The sequence below is a fragment of the Saccopteryx leptura genome, chromosome 6, assembly GCF_036850995.1.
Source record: "Saccopteryx leptura isolate mSacLep1 chromosome 6, mSacLep1_pri_phased_curated, whole genome shotgun sequence".
In the NCBI taxonomy this organism is placed as follows: domain Eukaryota; kingdom Metazoa; phylum Chordata; class Mammalia; order Chiroptera; family Emballonuridae; genus Saccopteryx; species Saccopteryx leptura.
In genome coordinates this window covers 170,786,611-170,811,359 of record NC_089508.1, presented here as the reverse complement: position 1 = coordinate 170,811,359, position 24,749 = coordinate 170,786,611, and the positions used below count along the sequence as shown (strand labels likewise).

The 24,749-nt window shown below is 45.8% G+C and overlaps 1 protein-coding gene, 1 long non-coding RNA gene and 1 other non-coding gene across 5 annotated transcripts in view; 1 reads left to right on the top strand and 2 right to left on the bottom strand.

Annotated features, from left to right (window-relative positions):
• The first annotated feature begins 327 nt into the window (after positions 1 to 327).
• The window catches only part of SH3TC2 (SH3 domain and tetratricopeptide repeats 2), a 57,416-nt gene continuing 32,994 nt past the window's right edge, over positions 328 to 24,749 (top strand). The window contains exons 1-7 of one of the 3 annotated variants that reach the window (XM_066344417.1): positions 328 to 517; positions 11,239 to 11,337; positions 15,871 to 15,998; positions 19,726 to 19,831; positions 21,478 to 21,621; positions 22,973 to 23,174; positions 23,945 to 24,018. In XM_066344417.1, the coding sequence (XP_066200514.1) occupies positions 466 to 517; positions 11,239 to 11,337; positions 15,871 to 15,998; positions 19,726 to 19,831; positions 21,478 to 21,621; positions 22,973 to 23,174; positions 23,945 to 24,018 (805 nt within the window). In that variant the 5' untranslated portion in view covers positions 328 to 465. Of the gene's footprint in view, positions 518 to 11,238; positions 11,338 to 15,870; positions 15,999 to 19,725; positions 19,832 to 21,477; positions 21,622 to 22,951; positions 23,175 to 23,944; positions 24,019 to 24,749 lie in introns of those variants that run through there. The other 2 variants (XM_066344416.1, XM_066344418.1) reach the window with 2 other exon arrangements.
• LOC136377012 (uncharacterized) lies at positions 4,520 to 10,232 on the bottom strand. Its single transcript, XR_010746260.1, has 3 exons — positions 10,084 to 10,232; positions 8,969 to 9,115; positions 4,520 to 4,938 (listed from the first exon to the last, which is right to left on the bottom strand). It is a non-coding gene; the product is annotated as an uncharacterized lncRNA (long non-coding RNA).
• On the bottom strand, positions 17,437 to 17,542 carry LOC136377817 (U6 spliceosomal RNA). Its single transcript, XR_010746444.1, has one exon. It is a non-coding gene; the product is annotated as a U6 spliceosomal RNA (small nuclear RNA).

Below are 24,749 nucleotides of genomic sequence, written 5' to 3'. Positions count from 1 at the left end.
AATCCCTTTCCCCAAGGCAGGCAAGTCAGTGCCGGCCAAGTGAGTCAGGGATGGAGTAAGAACAGCAGCCTGACTCCAGGGATGCTCTTTGCCCTCCTCCTCCGCCCTGGCCGCCCCAACAGGAACCAAACTGTGTATCTCAATCTTAGAATGCCAGGAATGTGCCACAGCCTGATAGGCATGAAGCAATCCGCAGGCGGCAGGGAGGAGCTCTGCTCCCAGGCAGAGGCCTGGCCGTGCGGGCTGCAGGGCCTGAGGGCGGGCCCCTCCCATCCTCCCTGGGCCTCCTGCTGCAGCCGGGATATCAAAGGCTGCATTGTGCACTGAGCCCGGGCCTTGGTCCCTCGTGTGCCAGGGAGGAGGTGGGAGGAGGAACGCCGTGGGGAGGCTGTCCCCTCCCACCCTCCCAGCGCGCTCTCTGGCCCCTGTGCCCAAGGTCCTCGGCCTGGAGAGGATGGTGAACACATGGGTGGCTGCTTCTGCATCTCCGGGGAGCCGAGGCTGTCCTGGGGCCCAGGTGAGTTTCCTGGGGGACCTCGGCCTGTGTCTTGGTAGAGGTGGTTGGTCCAGTGAAGACTTGGGGTCTTCGGGGTTGGGGAAGCTGCTGTTCCAAAGATGGGGAGATGGTTGTGCTTTCTGGCTCCCTCCTCCCTCTCTGTCACTGTTTGTCATTCTGGCTTTGTGAAAAGGGTGGTAAGCTGGGAAGCATCAACTTTTCCTGAAGAGAGAGGCTTTGAGCTGACTCTGCGGGGAGCCCGTGCTGTTCTTGGCTGCCACTCCCGGGTGTGACTAAGCCCTTCCTTCCTTTCTTCCCAAGATTCCTGGGCTCAGGAAGAAAGCCCAGGCTGAGAGTTCCTCTGGGGCCCCATGTGTGGTCATAAACTTGGCCTCAGTCCCTCAAACCCTGTTTTTGTCAGGGTTTTGTGACTGAAGGAAAACAGGCAGTTTCCTGCCTCCTGCCTGTTACAGTGGGATGTGTAGTTGAGGCCACAGAGAGTTTTCCCTCTAAGGAACTGTCAAGTCATTGAGTCTTACATCGGGACAGTCCCAGGCAAGCCAGAATGGCTGGTCACCCTAATGCAAGCTCCTTGCTTCTCTTGAGAGCAGGACCAAGGCGAGGCCCTGTGGCCTCACAAATGACATTTGTCAGGATGAGTGGCGGCTTTGGGAGTGGGAGGGGTGAGTGGACTGGGGGAGGACTAGCCTGGAGATGGGTGTGATCACCAAGGGACCGTTCCTAACCCTGGTTAGCCTACCACGTCTTCCTGCAGCACCACCGTGGTTCCTTAGAGAGGGAGCCCGGGTGGGGGGCTTAGACAAGGCCTTCTACTCTCTGACAGGTGACCTCCCCCTGGGAGTCTTGTCACTTGGGCTTGGCAATGTCAATGCGAACCAGAAGTAGCCATGATCTGCTTTATTTTCTTGCTTGAAATTCCAGCCTAGGCACCTGGGTACCTCCAGCAGGGAGATTTTCCCCAGACTAAGGCCACCCTGGCTCTCAAAATCATAAGCAAACAGACCCCCAAACAACAGCACCAAGGTAGGCATCACTGTAGTCAATTGCCTGGCCTTTGAGACCAGAATGCCTGGGTGTTAGCTTGGCTCTTTGACTTGGCGTTGAACAATTATTTAACCTCTCCGTGTTTCAGTTTCCTCACCTGTAGATTTTATGATGTGATTGTGTCTTCCTCATAGTTGTGGGGATTAAAACTACACGTGAAACACTTAAAACACCTGGTACGCAGGGAATTAAGCACAATAAATGTTAGCCACATCAATTACATCTCGATGGTCCTTAGACAGCCATTTTCAACCTATTTCCTCTCATGGCACACACAAGCTAATTACTGAAATTTTGTGGCACACCAAAATATATATTTTTTCCTAATCTGACAAAAAAAATAGGTATAATTTTGATTTATTCACACTGAATGGCTATTGTTGTGTTGACTGTTGTCATCTTTTTTTAATTTGACAATCTAAGGGAAAAGAGGTCAGCGCCTCTAACTAAATAGTCAGGTATTGCATGTTTTAAAAATTCTTGCGACACACCTGTTGAAAATAGCTGCCCTAGGATGTCACACTCTCTCTCTCGACCTCCGCCCCTTCATCTGGAAAATGAGGGGGTGGCGAACTTGGCCTGGGGAGGTGACTTGGGACCTCTGCTGCTGCTCCCTGATCTCTGGCCTCAGATGGTGCAACTCTGCTTTTGTGTGATGTCTGTCCTTCCAGGATTTCATACAAAAGAATTCTGCAGCTCACACAAACAAACCAAAATCGAGGGAAACATCCTCAAAAGTGTTTCAACACTATCATTTAATTATTTTATTGGTTTACCTGATTTTGCTATTAATAATTGGTTGGCATCCTAGGTTCACTTTTTCACCACGAGTCAGTTTGTTATTTATTTCTATTGAGAGGCTTTTTTTTTTTTTTTAACAGACAGAGAGAGAGAGAGAGAGAGAGAGTCAGAGAGAGGGATAGATGGAGACAGACAGGAATGGAGACAGATGAGAAGCATCAATCATCAGTTTTTTGTTATGACACCTTAGTTGTTCATTGATTGCTTTCTCATAATGTGCCTTCACATTATGAAGGACGGCGGGCCTTCAGCAGACCGAGTAACCCCTTGCTCAATCAAGCCAGTGACCTTGGGTCCAAGCTGGTGAACTTTTGCTCAAGCCAGATGAGCCCACGCTCAAGCTGGTGACCTTGGGGTCTCGAACCTGGGTCCTCTGCATCCCAGTCTGATGCTCTATCTACTGCGCCACCAGCTGGTCAGGCTGAGAGGCTTTTTAATGACACCCTCCCACAGTGTTGTCTGTACTTGTCAGGGCCCTTTACTTGGGAGGCTGATAGACATGTTGGAGGTCTGAGGCCAGTTGATATAAACATCGCCTTCTCAGTGCCCCTGTTTGTCCTAGAAAACCCAACTGGGCAATGCCCACCGTGGTCTGAAAATAAAGAAAAGCCGAGGGTTTTTTAGTAAGGAGTACGTTCTTGAGAAGAACTAGTCTTGCATTCTTAGACCCAGGGTTGGTCTGAGATGGTAATCCTGACCAGTGGTCTGGGTAATAGGTGTCGCAGTCTGGATACATGACTATTCTTTCCTTAGTCCTTCAAGGGGTAACCAGAGGGTTATCTGGAGGGTTGATGGATATCTGTGTATTGACACAGCTTGGAAAGTTCAAAGGTTTAGGTCCCCAGGCTCTTTGAAATAAGACCAGCAGTGTTTCCTACTTGATCTTAGTACTTTATCATGTTGAGTGTTGTGGCTTCATTTCATTTCCTCACTGTATTCTTCAAACCTCAGTTTTCCTGTCTGTAAACTAGATCGAACAGCAAGTTCTGTCCCCAGTGTCTGTAAACTCTATTACGTGGGGGATTTGTGAGGGTTAAATCAGATAATTCATCTTGTGTATGTAGCATCAGGATTTGGCTTCTGATAACCCCTCAGTAACTGTGGGCTGTTTTATTGTTCACTAGTAAGGACCACGCCAACATTCTCTTCTTAATTCCTGACTCCATTGGAGTAGAAGTCTGTGCTCAGGTTTCTTTGGTGCTTCTGCCATTGTGTCTGTTTAAGTGGGTAAGTAGTGAGGATCAACAGTCCTCAGGGATAAGGGAGGTAGCCAAGGAGAGAGTTCTTGATAGAACTGACCCCTGGACAGCTGCCCAGCTGGTGTGCTGCAGTGTGACGCAATGAGGAGCGTTGGCTCAGATGACCCCAGGCATGCTGCGTTCTCATATGTGGATGCTTACTGCCACATTTGTTCCCTGGGATGTTTCTCACGTGCTCATATCAACCTCCTGATTGCACATGGTCAGAGGGTGAGTTTCTGGTCAGTTGCCATCACCTCTGGCTTTTTGGACCCTTACATGTTCTTGCCATTGTTTAATAAACTACGGTGCTCACTGGGGATTACAGAGCGAGCTGTGTCAAAGTGTCGGTCTGAAAGCTCCTAGCACTTTCTGCTTATCTTCAACACATTCTTAAAGAAATTAGGCAGACTTAACACCCTGCAACAGTGGATATGGGAGAGATACATTTACCTATATTGACCATTAGTGTTTCTCACTCCCCTTTCAACCTTTTTGGTAAATATTAATCATCACAATAATAATAGGAGATTGAAGGTAAATGTCGACAGAGTAAGTGATGCTTGACATTTGAACTTTGGAGAACTTGTGGAGGCATTTTGAGCATGCCGGAAATAGAGAATATTAGAACAATGAGCCCACTGTCCAGATTTAATAAATTTCTACTTTATGCTATATTAGCTTAAGAAATTCTATATCTTTCTCTACTTTTTGACTAGATAAAACATTACAGATATAATTAGGGTCCCTTGATTATTCTTCCCAAATTCCCCTCATTTTCTCTCCCCAAAGCTAATCTCTTTTATGAATTCAGTAGTTATGCACTTTTATGACATATTTGTTGCAAAAAAATTTATTTTGAAGATTTTAAAACTTAAACAAAAATAAGTCATTACACAACTTATTTTCCCCTCTTCAACATTATTATCTAAGCTTTGTCCATGTGGATCGATGTAGCTATAGTTCTAATCTGATCTTTGTCCCTATAAAGAGTGTGGGCTCACATCCTAAAACTGCTGGTGGTATGCTTGCCGGACAAAGGAGGAAAAAAATATGTGAGTGGAGGAAAAAATTCATGCAGGGAAATGTTTACCACTCAGTTTTTTTTCTTAAAGTTAGGGTGAGAGAGGAGAAATGGAATGGATTCTCAGTTCCAGGAAGTTTCTGGGAGTTAGATGTTTCCTGGGTTAAGGGCGTCAGACTTCAGATTTCTGAGGTCAGGTTAACGTAGTGGAAACAGCAAGTCCCGAATCCAGCCATCTGCGGCGCCGCTGGGCTCTGTTGCTAGCTTCCTGTGTGACCTTGGACAAGTCACTGCTTCTCTCTGGGCCTTTGGTCCTGGACAATAAAATTAAGGGCGGAACTAAGTGATCTCTTAAATCCCATCTAACATTCCTTTTCTGTAATTACTGCCTCTTCCTCATTTTTATCTCTCAGACTCAATATGTCAAGATGCCTTCTAGTATTTTCTCACTTTAAAAACGTCATTCACTCTATCCTCTCACCTGTCATTCGCCCAGCTCGGGCCACGTTCTCACAGTCACACCTGTGGATGTCCGTATTTTTTCAGTTAGCTTTCTTGCCTCTCCCTGTCCTTCCTGTGACACTCTCGTTAGCATTTCCACTTCTACTGTGTCACTGCCCTGCTCAGGAATGTTGTCTTGCTTGCAGTATCCGTTCCATTCCTTACGATACTCTCCCTATCCTGACTCTACCGTGTTTACTCATTGCAGCCCCGAGCATCCGCCTCTCCGGTTCGTACAAGCTGTTCTCTGTCAGCTCGTGTGCATGCAAAGCTCATTCACCATGTCCTGCTGATCTCTGCACTTGTAGTCCTGCTTTCCCCCACCCATATAAACGTGCCAAAAAAAACACAACACAAAAAAACGGAGCCACAGACCGGGGGATAATATTTGTAAACTATATATCTGATGCTTGTATACTGAACATTAAAAAAACCCCAAAAGGCCCTGGCCGGTTGGCTCAGTGGTAGAGCGTCGGCCTGGCGTGCAGAGGTCCCGGGTTCGATTCCCGGCCAGGGCACACAGGAGAAGCGCCCATTTGCTTCTCCACCCCTCCCCCTCTCCTTTCTCTCTGTCTCTCTCTTCCCCTCCCGCAGCCGAGGCTCCATTGGAGCAAAGATGGCCTGGGTGCTGGGGATGGCTCCTTGGCCTCTGCCCCAGGTGCTAGAGTGGCTCTGGTTGTGACAGAGCGACGCCCCAGAGGGGCAGAGCATCGCCCCCTGGTGGGCGTGCTGGGTGGATCCCGGTCGGGTGCATGCGGGAGTCTGACTATCTCTCCCTGTTTCAAGCTTCAGAAAAATACAAAAAAAACCCAAACAAAAACAACCCCCCCCCCAAAAAAAACCTCTTATAAACTCATTAATGAGAATGTAAACAACCCAGTTAAAATGGAGCAAAATGTTTGCACAGACACTTCCATTCAGAAAATATATGGGTGGCAAATAAGCACATGAAAAAAAAAAAAAGCTCAGCATCATTGGTTATTAGAAACATGCAAATTGAAACAATGAGATAAAACTGTGCACCTGTAGAATGGCTAAAATGAAAAAGACCAACGAAAGCAAGTGTTGGAGAGGATGTGGAGCAACTGGAATGCTCACATATTGCTAATGGGAATGCAGAATGGTATGGCCACTTTGGGAAGTAGTTTGACAGTGTTTAAATAAATCTCAGTGTTTTCTGGATTAAGTGTTAGCAAGTTTTTTTAACCAGTAAGAATAATAAAGAAACTAGCTTCCAGAAAGTAATTTGTTGATTCATAAATGAAAAGTCCAGAGATTGTTTGCTTCAGGTATGGCTTGATCAAAATATCCAAATGATGTTATCAGAGAATTATCTTTCCTAAGGGCTATTTGTACTGCATTGGCCTCAACATCAGGTAGACTAGCTCCAGGTTGTTATATTCATAGCTTCAAGTTCAATGGAAGAAATCTTCTCTCCCCTAAGAGTGCTGATGAGGGTCTTATGACCAATCTTCACTGGCTTAAACTTTGGTTGCTTGGCTATGGCACCACATGACTTGATGCACTTATGCTTGATCATGTGACCACTTTTGGAGTTAGGAATAAATAGAGTCAGCCTCATTCGAACCATGTAGGCTGGGTTCACATAGGTCACAGGGCTAATGAAGAAGCCAGGGTTGGGGTCCAGGACTGTCTGATTGCAGAGCCTTTGAGCCTAGACACTTCTTTACCTGCTTCTAGTGTTAGAAAACAAAGGCATGCTCATTACAGAATATTTGGAAAGGTGACTAAAGCATAAGAAAGTTCATTTAAAATGACTCAGCACTAGTCACCATGGCCTCTTGGGTTATTTTTTTTCAGTCATTAAAAACATCATATATTTTTCCTAAAGTATTTTATTCTTTATGATAGTTTTTTGTTGTTGTTGCCTTCAATAGCTTCTGGTTCTTTTTCAAGGCCCACCTTGAGTCTTAAAATTCCTTCATGTAGAAATGTAATTCCAGGTGTAAAAATACTTTGTAAACTATAAATCCCATGCAACTATTAACTGTTCTTCCTATTATAAAACTCACTCTCATGTTGCAGATTTATTTCTTCAGAAGCTGACCTCTGGCTCATGGTTCCCAAGGCCTCTCTGGTGAATTTGCTCTCTATGCACTCTAGAATAGTGGTCCCCAATCTTTTTTGGGCCACGGACTGGTTTAATGTCAAAAAATATTTTCACGGACCGGCCTTTAGGGTGGGATGGATAAATGTATCACGTGACCGAGACAAGCGTCAAGAGTGAGTCTTAGACGGATGTAACAGAGGGAATCTGGTCATTTTTTAAAAATAAAACATCATTCAGACTTAAATATAAATAAAACAGAAATAATGTAAGTTATTTATTCTTTCTCTGCGGACCGGTACCAAATGGCCCACAGCCCAGTACCAGTCCGCGGCCGGGGGGTTGGGGAGCACTGCTCTAGAAGACATAAGAAATCCCCAAGGTGCTAATTACAAACACACATCTCCAGTCTACCCATAGGTATTCTGAAATAGAGTAGGCAGAGAAGGGCGTCAGGAATATTTTAAACTCCATCCTTTTCTTAAAATGTACCATCGTTGCAGAATTGTGCATGAAATTAGATATGGTCAGCTTGTTGAATTTTCACAAGGTGACTATATCCGTCTATATGCTGTTTCCTGTGGCAGTAATTCACTTATTCTCATCACTGCATTGTGTTTAATTGTACACACCACCAGCCACTTATCCATTCTAGTGTAGATGGACAGGTGTATCGTTACCAGATACTGCTGCTCTGAATATGTTAGTTGATGTATTGTGGTGAACACATGTATGTACTATTTTGGGTACATATCTACGAGTGGAATTGCTGAATCTTATGCATATGTATATATACCATATATTTCGCTCCATAAGACTCACTACCCCCCTCCGCAAAGTGGAAGGGAAAATGCCTGTGCATCTTATTGAGTAAAAAATATGGTATTTTATTAAATATTTTAACACACCATTTGGTTCAGAATATTTCTTTTCTTATTTTCCTCCTTAAAACCCTAGGTGTGTCTTATGGTCAGGTGCGTCTTATGGAGCGAAAAATACGGTATATGGATATGTTCAGCTTAAACTGATACTGTCAAACAGTTTTTCAAAGTAAAAATTTTCAAAAGTTATTCTATACTGCTCACAAAAATTAAGGGATATTTCAAAAATGAATATGAAGCTATAACATATCCCCTAATTTTTGTGAGCAGTATAGTTTCTGTGTATCCTTATAAACACATGCCTTTATCTCGTTTTCATTTTAGCTGGTCTATGTAATAGTGTTTCCTTGTGATCTTAATTTTTATTTCCCTGATGACCTTGGAAACATTTGTATAAATTTATTGGCCATTTGCATATTGTCTTTGATAAAATGCCTATTCAAGCCTGTTGCCCATTTTTCTAGAAGGTTGCCTACCCGTGAAAGGTTTATTAGCATTCTTTGTATGTCCTGCATTCCAGCTCTTTGATGAATATGCATTTTTGTCTGTATTTCCTTCTTCTCTCTCACTTAACTTTCACTCTCTTAATTCCATCTTTTCATTAACAGGAGTTTCTAATTTTAATGTATCAATTATCTATTATTTCTTTTGTGAGGAGTGCTCTTCCCATTCTATTTAGGAATCTACTGGCTACTTCACATCATGCAGATATATTCTTTTATATTTTTATTCAAGGTATTTTTGTACAGGCATCTTTTACAAAACAAGCATGTTGTATAAACCCTGCGGTTTTCTGCTCGAAACCTCACACATCTATAAGAACTTTCGGCCCCCTTCTCCCTCCTCCAAACCAGGGCCACCATCCTGGACTTCCTTCTTCAAGGAGAACCTCACCTTGTGGGTCCTGATCATCCTCAGGCCGTTGTCCCTTCTCATGCATTCCTGCAATAAGTACTCACTCTCAGAGCTCACAGAGGTGGAGGCGGAGCGTGAGGGAGTGACCTGTCCCCGTGGGGATTTGGTGTCCAGAGAACAGATGCCCTGTAGAGGGGAAGCAGCCATTCAGCCTCAGCTGACTGTTGCCTCAGGCTGCAGATCTTCCAGTTCCCAGAATGAAACCAAACATCCGAGTTATGCCAAATATCCCGATTTCTAAATGATGTCCAGCAACTCAGACTTTAAAAATTCACTGTGTGTGTGTGTGTGGGGGGGGGGGAGAAAATGTTGTGGGTTTTCTGTGGCCCTGTGGCTTCTGGTCTACCAGCAGACTCCATGGTTTGTCCCGAGTAGGGAAGCAGGCTGCCCCTCCGACTGTCCCGCTGGGACCAGCAGACGCTTCCCCTGGGACCACATTAAAAATGCAGAACCCCAGGCTTCCAACAACGGCGGCAGAGTCTGCATCGTAGCCATCTCCCCAGGTGATTTACGTGCACATTAAAGGTTGAGAACCACCAATGCAGACATGTGGTTCTCAACACTGATTCAATGAAAGCATTTGAGGAACTTAAAATACCGGTGGCCGCACCACATCACCAACCACACAAATCCGCATTTATAGAGATATAATGAGGCTGGGCTCTGGTATTTTTCGAAAACAAACTGGGTGTTTCAAGTAGGCAGCCGGTGTTGAGAAGCACTGACTTAGATCAGTCCCTCATTTATGAGTGGGGAAAGTGAGATTCCCAAAAGGTAGACACACGAAATGTCTTGCTCAAGGTCCCTTCATGAATGTATGGGAGAAACTGATCGTGCTCAGCCTGGTATCGTGGTTCCCAAGCCCTTGTCTTTTTGCTACAGTTACTTTCGGTTCCTGGGGGCAGAACTGTGCAATGATCCTGCTTGACTAGAGCTCATTATTGCCAGCTTTTCAGCTAAGCTGCTTAGCTTTCGGCGCTGAACCCCACGGAGATTTACTGGATGAAGAGCTGTGAGCTGATGGGCCTCTCCCTCTGCTGGCTCAAGCCCAAATCCCTTTCATTTCCCCTGCTCACCACCAAAGAAGGACTGACCATTTTCTCTGTGAAGCAGTGGAAAGTCCTCCACATGGATCTCAGGATCCCGCTGCATAGGCACGGGAGGAGGCAGAGACTCCACGCAGCGAGATGAGGACTGGGGTTCGGCACTACCCAGCAGGGACTGGATGGAGCCCCACTGCTCTGTCACTCGTCATGCGTGGGCTGCATCCACAGCAGCAGAGAATGCAAACCTGGTAGTCCCCTTGACGTCAACCAATCACCATTTTGCAAGTGAGGGAACTGGGGGGATTAAATGAATGACTCGAACAGTGGTTGCCAAGGTTGCTAACCCCTCTTTTCAGGACCGGGTAATACACTATTCAGATCCCATGCTGTAGTCCATGAGCCGTGTCGTGGTCAAAGAACAGAGTAACCAAACGTAATGTGTTAAGGATTGACTCCTCCTGTTGTATTTAGGGGATACCGTGAAGGAGGCCCACATTTCATAGCCATACGTATGAAATTTCCTTCTATTTTGTTTATATCTACTGTCTTACACTTTTAAATTACATTCTTTTCCCTTTTCAGCTCTCTGTCATTAAAATAGCCTTCTCTCTAACCCTAGCTTGTGCCACAATCTTCTTTCTTTCTCCTTTTTACTCCAATTCTACAGCTGCAAAGAGAGGAACATTTGTGGAGACCTGGGGATGAGAGAAGTCCCACACAGAACTCTCCTTAGTGGGCAGAGGACAGTTGGGGATGGTCAAACGTGTCAGGGCCAACACAACCACGCCCTAGCCATCTCCCCAATGGTGCCATGCTCCCTTGTTCTGCGCCAGCGCACCTGTTACACACCCATTGACCTTACACCGTGCTGTGGTCTGACCTATAATGACCTTGATGGAGCAAAATATATTCATCCCCATTCAGTGTGCTATGCCAGGTGACTCAGCCTCACCTGGGGTGGGCATCTGCTTTTATTTTAATAAAATGGGGACAGCCTGACTGTTGCATGATTGAGATGGCAGGTATGACAGTTTTGGGGGGATAATAGTTGAGTAGTAAATAATTATAAGAGAACGGTGATAGAATTCTTCTATGCCACCCGCCCTGGAGAAAAATTGTCCTGTGACAAAAGCTTGCAGTTTTCCTTTGGGAAGTTGCTCCCACTCTTCTCTCACAGATGACCTTTCATTTGTTCTCCTCCAGGTAAAGAAACTCCTTCCAAGGATCCAGCCGCAGCAAGTGAGTTTGTAGGCTCATCTGAAGATAAGGAAAAATGTTTCCTGCTACAGGACATGACTCCAGGTATCTAATCCCCAAAGACCAATCCTATTAAAAATATTTCCCATGTAGGATACTGCGGTAATCTCCTTGTCTCTCCCATCTGCTGGTTCCCTCCCTTTTAAGACCACCACCAAACACATCCTTGTAGCGTGACCTTGACTATGACATTCGCTTGCTCACAAATCTTCCAATGCCCTCCATTGTCTGTGAGGTTAAGTGAAACCTTCCCAGTCTGACACTCAGAGCTCTCCATAGTCTGGCGGATACTAGGAGCTCCACATTTTGTTGTATTAACAAAAGTATATCATTGGTTATATTTTAAGGTGCTGAGGTCAGGAATGTGTTTTTTTTTTTAATCATTATGTATTCTACATGACATCCAAAAGAATTATTTGTACATAGCTGGTGCTCAGAAAATATCTGGTGAATGAATACAAAAATAGTTGAATAAATAGGTAGAGGCAACATTTTTATTCTATTATAGTACCTAACGATATCTTGTACATAGTAGGTTCTCAATAAATACCCGATAAAGTAATGAATAAGTGAATGAAAGGTTGAACACATGAGGTGAGATTAACTGATTGAAAGGGCATATGGCCTGACCAGGCGGTGGTGCAGTGGATAGAGCGTCAGACTGGGAGGAGGAAGACCCAGGTTCGAGACCCCGAGGTCGCCAGCTTGAGCGCAGGCTCATCTGGTTTGAGCAAAAATTCACCAGCTTGGACCAAAGGTGGCTGGCTCAAGCAAGGGGTTACTCGGTCTGCTGAAGGCCCATGGTCAAGTCACATATGAGAAAGCAATCAATGAACAACTAAGGTGTCGCAATGAAAAACTAATGATTAATGCTTCTCATCTCTCCGTTCCTGTCTGTCTGTCCCTGTCTATCCCTCACTCTGACTCTCTCTCTGTCTCTGAAAAAAAAAAAAAAAGAAAGGGCATATGTGTGAATCTTTCAGGGACAGAAAAAAAATAAAATTAATGTGAAACAAATTTTATTCTCCAGCTTGACAAGGTGGTGACGCAGTGGATAGAGAGTTAGACTGGGACACGGAGGACCCAGGTTCGAGACCCTGAGGTCGCCACCTTGAGTGCGGGCTCATCTGGTTTGAGCAAAGTTCACCAGCTTGAGCCCAAGGTTGCTGGCTCGAGCAAGGGGTCACTCAGTCTGCTGTAGCCCCCCAGTCGAGGCACATATGAGAAAGCAATCAATGAACAACTAAGACTATGGAGCTGCAATGAAGAATTGATGCTTCTTATCTCTCTTCATTCTTGATTGTTTGTCCCTATCTAACTCTCTCTGTCTCTGTTGCAAAAAAAAAAAATAAAAAATCTCCATACACACCTCTCAGAAGGTCCCCCTTAAGAGACCTCAGTGATGCTAGCCAAGGGAGAGTTGTCATCAGAGAGAGTGACGCCTGGGCTGCACCTTGTACCAGAAACTCTGAGGATAAACCTGTGGAAGCCTCACTTTCTGTCGTATAGCTACAAGGACCACTTTGGCGGGCAAACCCCGTGTCAAGCATGTGCTCAGTGACCTCTTATGTTCTTCCCATCCTTGCATGCTCACCTCTAGGAAGTGGCACCGAACTTCCCATTGCAAGAGTCTCAGAGAGGGAGGCGACTTTTCCCCAGGCCACAGCCAAAATGTGATGAGAAAGGGATTCAAACCCTGGTCCTTACTTATAACCACGATGCTCCACTGCCCCCCCCCCCCCAACACTTCTCTCCAGCAGACGAAATATATAGATTTGTGGGAAAAGAGTTACATTGTGAATATGTTAAAGGACAAAAATCAAGTGTGCTCCTAAGGTCTTCCTTTTCCTAAGTTCAATTCTGCCAAACTGCTTGGCTAGCAACGAGCAAAACCTTGCCCTTCATTCCTTTCTGTTGCGTCAGCCTGCTCACCGGCCTGTCAGCCCGGGCCATCCACCGAAGCCCGAATCACCATCTGTTGCATGAACAGAGCGGAGTCAGCATCTTGCCTGATCTGTGCATGAAGGCCAGTGAGCAAGGGGTGTGCGCAGGTGGAACTTAATCCACCGAGGCTGAACTTGTTCGTCTTTCCGTGTTTTTGGCCGTGATGCTGTTTCCAGAAAGAAGGGGAGGCTCGGCTCCCACTGCCAGCTCCTCCTTTATAAGGAAGTGTTGTAGACAGAATCAATCAGGTACATTATCATGATGAGAAGACTGGTTTTCAGAAGGACTAAAAAAAAAAAAAAAAGGCAAAATGCACTTCATGCTGAACTAGAGTGAACTTGACTTATTGCCCCGTCTGGTGATACAGAGGGCACTGTAGGGTCCCGCAGCGGGCCCAGAGCCTCTGCTCTGAGTGTTAGCTCTCACTGGTTGAGATCCTGAAAGCAGTTTGTGTGTTTAAATCCAGGTCTTTTGAGTTCCAAATCCGGGGATTCACTTGCATGCATGACAAGGAGATTTACCCAGAAGGGCTGTCCTTCCTCAGGGGCTATTGCAGGAGAGATTCTAGAGGGGAGTGTGGATCGGGCGTGGCAAGGACAGAAGAGAGAAGATTGGTGAAAAGAAACTATACACTCAAAGTCAGGGTTAACTTTGGGGTCTCCAGGTGTGACAAGATAAGGGCAATGAGTGCTGGAGTGGGGAGGGGGAGGTTTGCGAGGGGCAACAGCTAATACTTAGTGTGTTTAGTGAACATTTAGTATGCGCCAGGCACTGAACAAAAACTTTATATGCATCATCTCATTTATTAAGCTTCTTAAGACTCCTGTGGGATAGGTACTCTCAAAGCCATTTTGCTAATGAGAAAAGTCAAGCAGAGCGAGGTAATTAACTGCTCAAGGTGGTGCAGTTAGCAAGGTCAGAGCCAAGCCTTGTACCCGGTCTGTGTGACTCCTCCCCCAGGACTTCCCCTCCTCCTAGAGATCAGTGTGCAGAAGGGCTACCAGACGGAGGGTCGGACCCGGGCTGCGGACGATGGAGGGCTTGGACGGGATTAGAACACAGGCCAGGGAGGAATGGAAGGGAACAAACCTCCTACCACCGAAGTTCTCACCAATGTCAGGTCAGTTGGGCATGTCTTATCGGAGCTGGTCTACACCCACAGCATTTTCAGGACTTCTAGGTTAAAGACAGGCCTTTCAAAGAAAGGCAGGACTCCAGAGATGCCCTGTCCCCAGAATAGTGTCATAGGGGCCATCTCTAATGTGCTCAGGGATTTGCAAAGGTCCTGGCAAGTTTGAGCTAGAAGACAGACTTCTGTGGTCACCCAGTCCAACACCTTCTCAGTTTATTGTGTTTGATGATTATTAATGGCACAGCTACTTATCGTCTAAAGAAGACACATGGCAAAGTGCAATTATAATATGAACCTCCTGAGTGCGGCCTTTCCAAAGGCATGCCCGCCCTCCGACTGCTCAATCCCTCTGTCTCTTTACCCTGTTCCATTCTTTCCATAGCACTCTTCTTCATCTGAAATGATTATGTTCACAGAACTGGTTACTTGCCAAGAGTATAAGCTCTATGAGAATATGAGAACAGGGACCGTGTCTATTGGTTTTCCTGCTGTACCCAACACTTAAAAACAGCTTCTGCTCATGAGGGACAAGTAAAGGTGCATTTGGAAGAAATTAAAGATAAATTTTAATACATTATCAAATTACCTTGACAAACAACGATAATGCCCTGCCTTATCAGAAAGATAACCAGCTGGGGACAATGCATGTGTGTATGTGTAATGCATAAAGTTTATAACATCTATTACCTATCATAAATGTGATATATAAATACATTTTTGTAAATATATAAATAGTTCAAAACTTTCACAAATTATCCACAGGAGGAAATATATATTCTAGCTGGTTCTATAGTGAATTCTTAACATATTTATTTATTTATTTTAATTATTATTTTTTTAAAATTTTGAGGGTACAGTTGTTACAGCTGGGGACAGTGAGATAGGAAGGGCATAGGATAGAAAAAGCAACAGGAGGGAGTCTGTGTGGGGCTGCTTTGACTCTAGAAATGTTATGGGAAAGAAATGAACAAGGCAGGGCTGCTGTCAGCTCACAGTGAAGTCAAACAAAAGGGGGCGTTGGAGACAGGTTCAGGGGGTTAGCCCAGGATAAGCTGCCATTGCCCACGGCTCCCCTGGCTGCAGGTCTCTTAGGGTTGAGGAGAGAAAAGTAAAGATGCACCTGTGAGGGGGAAGAAAGGCAGGGTTGTGCTCCAGAGAGAGCCTGCCTTATGCTTCCTGTGCTTAGTGACTGTTTAGTGGCAATGTCACTATTGTCACCTCAGTGTCAGTCAGCTAGGAATAAACCTGATTCACAGCAGAAATAACCAACCCGAGTGTACCAAGTCCCAGGATTCCGGAGCATTCCCAGACTGTAGCATTTTATTTTCCCTTGGGGAACAGTTTGAAGGAGCTACTCTGAAGATTGTTAAAATCACCGTAATCTCTAAGTAACAAAGACACCCGTTTAGGGTTTAGGTGTGGGAAGCGCTGGTGCTTATCTAATTCTTTCTTCCCTTCCATTGCCTTTCCAGCCTCATCCTTCTCCCTCTGTTCTCTCACAGACCTGACGCTCTCCTTCAGTGTGAAGAGCCGCTCCAGGAGGTGTGTAAATGGCCCCTTGCAGGAAGCAGCCAGGAGGCGGCTCTGGGCGCTGGAGAATGAGGACCAGGAAGTGCGTGCTCTGTTTAAGGTGAGCTCCGGTGGGGTGGTGCGAACTCCCGGCTTGTGCGTGGTCTGCCGCAGGCTCCGCAGCACCTGGGACAGCGCCAGGGACCCGGCAGGCCCTCAGGAAAACATCGGACTGAACAAATGCAGAACATGATCTCCACTAAGCAGGGGGGTGGGAGCTCGGAATGGGGGAACTCCCTGAGCTGCAGGCAGAGAAAACTTTGTTTTCAATTCACCGTGCTTAGTTGTATGACCTTCAGCAAGTTAACCTCTGTAGAGTGGGACTCATTATAATAATTCCTACCTTATTAAGCGTACTTTTAAAAAATTGGGTGAATATGAATTTTATTGTTTTCTTTGTGATAAAATAGATATAAAACATACAATTCAGTGGTGTTAAGTGCATTCACACTGTTGTGCAACCATCACCACCATCTTGCTCTAGAACTTTCCATCCTCTCAAACTGGAGCTCTGTACCTGCTAAACACTGATTCCTCTCTGTCCCCTTCCCTCAGCCACTGGTAACCACTGAGCTACATTTTTTTAAAAATACCAAATTTGCCAATAAAAAATTAACAACTGTAAATATTAGAATGAGAAGGAAAATAAACCAATTTCTAGTCTTTCACTGTGGGAAGATGTCTCCAGCCGTTAAGCCCAGGAACAAGAGTATGATCAAACTGTTTACAGTTAAGGAGGTATTCACTAAGAGAACGAAGTCAAAACTGGTTCAGAGTTGTTGCAATAGAGGTGGGGGAAGGAGAATACGACTTTACATAATAAACTATGTGTTCTGGTTGTCTTTACACTCTCCGGCATTCACTTGAGACAAATTAAAAAGAGAAATGTGCTCTTTTAATCCATCATGTAACAAAGCTGAGAACACCTGTTTTGTCAGGAGGAGTGTGTGGAAGGTGTCGGTAGAGAGGTTGGCATTGTGCTCGGTACATAGTTGCTCAATGATAAGCAATAGAGTGTTTTTGGTTTTGTTTTAACTTGGAGGCATTAGCTGCTAGCTGGCACCATAGAATTTATTTTCTTTCTTTCTTTCTTTTTTTTTTTTTTTTTTGTATTTTTCTGAAGCTGGAAATGGGGAAAGACAGTCAGACAGACTCCTGCATGCGCCCGACCGGGATTCACCCGGCACGCCCACCAGGGGCGACGCTCTGCCCACCAGGGGGCATGCTCTGCCCCTCCGGGGCGTCGCTCTGCCGCGACCAGAGCCACTCTAGCGCTTGGGGCAGAGGCCAAGGAGCCATCCCCAGTGCCCGGGCCATCTTTGCTCCAATGGAGCCTTGGCTGCGGGAGGGGAAGAGAGAGACAGAGAGGAAGGGGGTGGGTGGAGAAGCAAATGGGCGCTTCTCTTGTGTGCCCTGGCCGGGAATCGAACCCGGGTCCCCTGCACGCCAGGCCGACGCTCTACCGCTGAGCCAACCGGCCAGGGCCTCTTTTCTTTCTTTTTTATATGGAACGCCTCATGAATTTGCATGTCATCCTTGAGCAGGGCCACGCTAATCTTCTCAGTATCATCCCAGTTTTAGTATATGTGCTTCCGAAGTGAGCACAGCGTGTCTTTTTAATTTAAGTCACTTAATGGGTGAGAGCTGGGTGTGGCTGAGCGAGCTGGTCTGCAGGCTGAGGCTTGAGCAGGGCAAGCTTGTGGGGCAGGCTGAGGCCCGGGGTCACCAGGGTCCGGCCACTGTGCCACAGCCCGCTCACAGGTGACCTTGGGCATACTGCTTAACCTGTCTCTGCTCCGGGGCCTCCTTGACTATAAAGCAGATAATCCCACTCTCTTTTAATTCTGAAATGTGATCTGATGATAAAATGCACCAGTATTTCTCTTACCTCTAAGAAAGAAAATAAATGCTACCAGTTAAGTATGATGTCATGCTTCCTTGCCTTTTGCTTCAGAACGGTTCCATGCGGTCGAGGTGCGTTTTTGAGTGGGCTAAGTACTGTAATTGCATTCTTTCCATAAGGGTCGCTGTGAGAGTGAAATGAGGCATCTCCCATGAAGCTCCTGGCACCATGCTGGGCAAGGAGTCGGTTCTTGGTAAATCAGTGTTTGCCTCGAATCCCCTCCCTGATTCCCAGGCTCTTTATCCTCCAAGGCCCTGGGTCCTCCTGGGCCCAGATGGCAGACACCACAGTCCTGACTTTGCTGAACTAGGGGCTCTTCCTTTGGGTCCTTCTGTCCTCTTCTTTCTGCCAGGTTATCCCAGTTCAGGGCTCCAGGGGATGATCTTTGATGCAGACCTGGCCTGGGGGACAGGGACTTTCTGGTCATGACTTGTTACTGTCACCTCCGGAGGCTTGGGCAAGCGATAGAAAGTTCTAGGGGAAAACCAAGCTTGGGCAGTGACTCAGGTCGGTTTTTTTCAGGCATTAAAAAAAAGTAGGGAGGGGGTTGGCATTCAGGCCCTCGTCTTGCTCTGCTCGTGAGCATGTAAAATAGCGCCGTCTTTCTGGAGGGCACTGTGGCTCTTACATTTTAGGAGTGAAAATGTGCACATCCTGGCATTCTTTCCCAATCCTGTTTCTCAAAATCACTTGTGTCAAAACCATCTGGGATGCATGCAAAGGTTTAAATACAGGATGCTTCTTGCAGCACGGTTTAGGATGTTGAAAAAAAAAAAAGAAATTAAAACTGATATGAGCGTGTTAACAGAGTCCCTCATGTCCAACCATCAGGAAACGTTAAAAATTAATTATGTGAACGCAACAAAAGCATATGCAACCATTAAAGATGATGCAGAGTACTTAATGACAGAGGAGGTGGCTCGGAAAATATTGTTTAGCAGTAAAAGATGACAAAACAATTTAAGTAATGTGGTGCCATTTATATAAACAGAGTTACATAGAAACTCATGAACAGGAACATAAATCAGTTAATGCACCAAAGTGTTAACATGGGTGGTCTCTGGGAGGAAGGATTGTGGGGAGTTTTTTCTATTATGTGCTTTTCTTGTTTGCCAGCTTTATAAAAATAATCAGTAGACATGGAGTCACAGTCCAAGGCGCCTTCTATGATTTATCTTCTACCTTTCCCCCTGCAACTTTATTTATTTATTTTATACAACAGGTGGCAGGTGGCATTTGCTGCACGGACTTCTACGCTGTTTGTTTTTTTGCCGTTGCCATTGTTCCACTTAGCAGTGTATATTTGGAAGCTGTATCCATGCTCAGAGTTTCTTCATTCTTTATTAGGGCTGCCTGATATCATACTGGTATTTCATTGTCTGGCTGAATGAACCCTAATTCATTTTAACCAGTCTCCTATGATGGACATTTAGGGTTGTTTCCTTTTTGTGTCTGTTTAACGCAGTGGTACTCAACTTGGTCCCTACCGCCCACTAGGGGGTGTTCCAGCTTTCATGGTGGGTGGTAGCAGAGCAACCAAAGTATAAATAAAAAGATAGATTTAACTATAGTAAGTTGTTTTATAAAGATGTATTCTGCCAAACTTAGCGAAAATTCAACATAAAGTACTTGGTAATTAATTATTATTATATGCTTTAACTTGCTGTAACTCTACTTTATAAATCACCATTACTGTGGAACTGGTGGGCGGTTAGAAAATTTTACTACTAACAGAGATACAAAAGTAGGTATAAAAAGGTTGACTATCCCTGGTTTAACGTAAACAATGCCGCCATCAAGAAATTTCTACCAAGCATGTTGTACTGATATGAGCATTGTTAACAGGACCCTGTGCCCCGGCTGACTCACTGTTCTCTTCTCTCAGGACCTCTCAGCCAGGTTGGTGGGGGTCCAGTCTCAGAAGGCCCAGTTCCTCATCACCTTCAAGACTGTGGAGGAAATATGGAAGTTCTCCACCTACCTGAACTTAGGTACGACATGGAGCGGGCAGGTGGAAGAGGGCCTATGTCACAGGTCAGCCCGTTTGGAGAGCTTGACAATAAGGAATTGGTTTGGCTTAGATAATTCCAACAGGTAGAGCCCTAACATACATGGTTAACTTTAGAACTATCACAAAATGCCCGGAAGTACATCTAAAACAAATCTGAACTCTTACCCTAAAATGCCCTGTACAACACTTCTCTGCACTCGGGGGAGACTCTTTTGTTAGACGATCAATCAGTTGGCAAATAGTTATTGGTCAAGGCTAACTTCAAAGTCCCGAGATAGACGTGAACTTGGTGGTCTAAAAAAAAAGGAACCAGTTTTGAATAAGATCAAAGTAGCTGCTTAAAATAGCAAAGTTCCGGATATTTTATTCCATGTTTCTGGAAAAGAGCCAAAGAAAGAGAGGGAGGAGTTACCTGCTGATGGGGCCTCGGGTGCAGGGTGTTCTAGAAGGGAAAGGAGGATGTCGGGCACAGCACCAGGTCTGCAGTGGTGGGAGGGGGTCCCCCTGCCTTCTCCGTGGAGAAGAACTCGCGAAGGGGTAGTTAAGCTGCAAAGCAAAGTCAGGTGAAGCAAGAGGCGGCCACTGGAGTTGACACACATTAAACACATCCCGGAAAATGCTGGGCTCCATGCAGACTGGCGTAGGAAGCAGCCTTGTGCAGGGACTCAAGCCAGAAGGTATAGCACCTCTTATAGTTGGTGTGGTTTTTCTGCTTTCTACATCACACGGCTCCTTCTGTGACCAGGAGAGATGTTCACTATTCAAAGTGCGCTCTGCGGACCAGCAGTGTGGGCATCATGTGGGACACCTTACAAAGATGGACGCTCAGGCCCCACCCTGGGCTGCCTCAGCAGCACCTGCATTTCGATAAACTCCCCAGTGCTCTGGGTGCGTGTTACAGTACGAGAAGCACAGTTAAAGGAGATACACAGGGCCCATGTCAGGACACAGCAGAGTCAGAATGGAAAGGGACAGGTTGGCCACTTAAGAAAAGAGGAAGTCTCAAAAGAAGCAAAATTTTAATGTAAATACTTCACATTTATTAGAATATTTAAAATACTCTAATTGTTAGAATTATACAGTTTGCCTAGTTTCTAGTCTGATTTTAACAAAGGAGAACTCACTGAGCACATGTAAGGCACAGGGTCCCAGTGGGGACATTGAAGTGAATCCTGACTGCTTTGTGGGCCCTGGAGAACCCCTGACCCAGCCACAGCCTCATCAGGGGTACAGCGGTGGGGCCTCGGGTGGGGAGAACTGAGAAGGAGAGCCAGGAACCCCCAGCATCAACGTTGTCATCTTAGAGAGTCCTCCATAAATGAATCTGAAAAAGGCCATGGGGTTTGGTCACCTCATTATGCATTTATGGAAACCCATAAAAATGTTGCAAATGGTAAATAAATCTCCTTGAAAATACCTTGTATTTCCCAACAATCACTGACAAGAATCCATTCATTCTGGAAGTTCTAAGCTACCCATCCTGTGCTCTTCTATTCCCGGTTACATGGGGACAAGCTGGGGACAGAGCCCGGGAGAGCATTTGCGGGGAGCTCGCTGGCCTTGCTCTGGGCTCCGCTAACGGCAGTACTCTTGCTGTTTCCAAACCTCGGTGGCTTGACTTCTTAGGCTACGTGTCCACGTGCCTGGAGCATCTTCTCTTTGGCCACAAGTACTGGCTCAACCAAGGGCTGGTGGAGGATACGGAGATCCACGTGTCGGTGGACGATAAGCACCTGGGAAACCTGTACCTGGCGCTCCTGACGCAGGAAGGTGAGCGTGGGGAGGCGTGGGGGCGGGGTCTGAGCTGGGTGTTTATTGTCGAAGTCCCTGAAATAGGTTCCAAAGGAGGCAAAAACCATTCAAACGTGATAATATTCACAAGGAACCCACCTATTATAATATTACGCCAAATACCTCTCTCGGTTTACCACTGACATCACGTGAACAGCCAGCTCTGCTGGCCAGTCTCACTGACTGCCTGATGTTGGACCCCACTGGTGAGTTTTCAGAAGATGCCCCAGGCCAGTTAAATCCCCAGAGGTGGGGAACCAGGCACTGGTATATTTTGAAAGTTGCCTGGGTAATTCCAATGTGGATCCAAGTTTGAGAATCACTTTTCCAAACATCTGGCATAGTTTGATTGTAAAATAAAACTGTAAATCTTGCCAAACCTAAAAGGTTTCATGAGATCAAGGTAACGGACGTGGGGGAACTGCTGGAAGCTCCCACTGGCCGTTTCCAAGGAAGGATCTGATCAGGACCACGTCTGACTGGTCAATAAGGGATGACGTCACAGACACATTAGAGAGCTAATTTGCGTAGAATCTATTGCAAAATGATTTTCTCTATGACTGCGTTTTATAAATTCTGTAAGAAGAAAAGAATTTTGACTGTGCCATTATAAAATTTACCTGGAGAAATGATATTAATCCAAATCAGTGCAATGTACCATATTTCCTCATGTATAAGACACACCTTTTTTTCGAAAAATTTGGGGTCTAAAAACTGGGTGCGTCTTATAGAGTGGTTGTAGATTTTTTTTTAACTGCATTTCCCACTTTTTCACACTTGTTTTTGTGTTCATTGTTGAAGACAGTGATTCATCATCAGACACAGATGAGGACAAGCTAATGGATGGGAGTTTTTGACAGTGATGAGGAGTTGTATGAATTTTATGATGAATAAAACTTTAGTTCAATAACTTCTTTTTTCAAATTTCGGGCCCCAAAATTAAGATGCGCCTTAAACATGGAAGTGTCTTATACATGGGGAAATATGGTATCCTTTGTTGACTCTAAGATTATGCGTGAGGTTGCAATGGTAACTTCTCATCAGTCTTTGTTTTATTCTTTTGCAAGGGGAAGTTCCAATTAAATCTTAGTCTCATGAATACCTCATAACTTTTGGTGTCTATTTGAAGGGAATTGCCTTTGAGTGGTACCAGTTTTCTGGGGATCACAAGGGCCTCCTGTGATACCCCCCTGTCCCCAACACCCTGACCGACGGCGTACTTTTCTCCCAGGAAGAAAAGTGTCAGGGCCACGGACGGAAACGTTCCGTTGTGTGATGACCCCTTTCACTGGCTGCCACTCCTTGGAAGGGCTTTTCTCATTGTCCACAGGCCACTTCTTCTGCAGAGCCATGGGCGCTGTGGCTCCCCCAGCTGAGAAGGAAGGGGACTGTTTGACGCTCTGTGAGGATGAGTTAATCTCCGTGAAAACAGCTGAAGGCGGGTCCGAGTGGGAAGGCACGTCCCTGGTGACGGCTCAGCGGGGCCTGGTGCCGGCGTCAGCCCTGGAGCCTCTGCCTCTCCCTTTCCACCAGTGAGTAGCCACTGGGCCCCTGGGAGAGGGTCCCAGAGCAGGCTGAGGTCTGTCTGTGCGGGACAGCGTTGGCACGCCTGCAGGTGTGGGCATCATGGTGCCAGGCAGGGAGCAAAACCTGGCTGGCTTTTCCTCTTCTGTTATATTTTTTTAAGCAGTTTCCAAATTGATGAAATTGGAGACAACTCTAAATTTTAGATGGGCATTGTACCTAAGGTAATATACCACCTGGTCCCCGATGTAGTGTTTCTCAGTGTAGGGACTGGGGACCACTGATATGTGTTATAATTAACCCGGGCATTTTACTACAAATTCAGACCCCCTGGCCCTCCTCACATGCTTTTGGGGTTGGATCCAGGAACCAGCATTGTATATAAGGGGATGTTTTTCATGCTAAAATGTGATTATCCTTGTCGGAAGATACTGTAAGCTCAAACCCACACTGTGAACAATGCACATGGCCTAGGCCGTGGGCCTGTGTGTGGCTCTGGCCGAGGCTCTGACAGTGAGAACGAAAAGGGGTCCTTTGTTAGTGATTTAACTGACAAATGAATTGGGGAGTCCGCACGCACGCCAGGCTGGCCAGACCCCCTTCTCACGGTGCCCCCGTATGAAGTAAGTTCTCAGTAAATGCCGGCCAGCGTCACACTGAGTCCCAACAATAGCCCTAATCATCATCAGTACCATCACTGTTACTTTCACGGGCTACGTGGCTCACTGTTCTAATTTTCTGAGCTCCATGTTTGCGAACCCTGTGTTTCCATTGGCAGATGGTTCCTGAGGAATTACCCAGGAAGCTGCAGCCTTCCCAGGAAGGAGGACTGGCCGGGCTCCTATCAGATTGGTACGGCTGGGTTGAAGAAAGCACCGTGAGGGAGATAACGTTGCCTCGCCTCCTGATTTTGTCTGCAGGCTTGGAGTCTGCTGATCTGAATTCCTGCCCTGGCTCAGCTACTGACTGGGCTGGGGGATGCCGGTTACTGTCGGCACATGTGGGTTTTCCTGCCGGTGAGATGGAGGTCTCAGTGCAGGGCTGCAGACACACGTGCCTGCAGGAGCCCGCAGAACACTCAAGTGCGTGAGGGCCCAGGTGGAAGATGTTAGGGAAAAGCAGGGACCACAGGGATTTAAAGATATGTGGGGCGAGGGGAAAGCGGGCTGCCTGTTTCCAATCTCTGGTCAGAAAGTTTCTAATTTCCCTTAGGGTCTTGTGAAATTAATCTTGAATGTAGGAAGGGTAAGTAAGAATGCCTGGCACATAGCGAGTACCTTGTAAATATATTTAATAAATGAATGAAATACGCACATACATACACATACATTTTAGGCAGTGTCTGTCTGTCTGTGTATATCTGCGAATATGTACACACACACATACACATACGCATATATTTGTAAGTCTACATGTATCTAGTGGATAATAAACTCTAATGGTTTCTAGATATCTAGGCTGTACAGTGCTTTCATCTTTATCCTTTTGTAAGTTCTAAGCCCAAATAACATTCAAGAAAAAAGAAATAAGAATCATGGAATATAGATATTAAGTCTAATCAGCAGTAGACCATACACAAGATT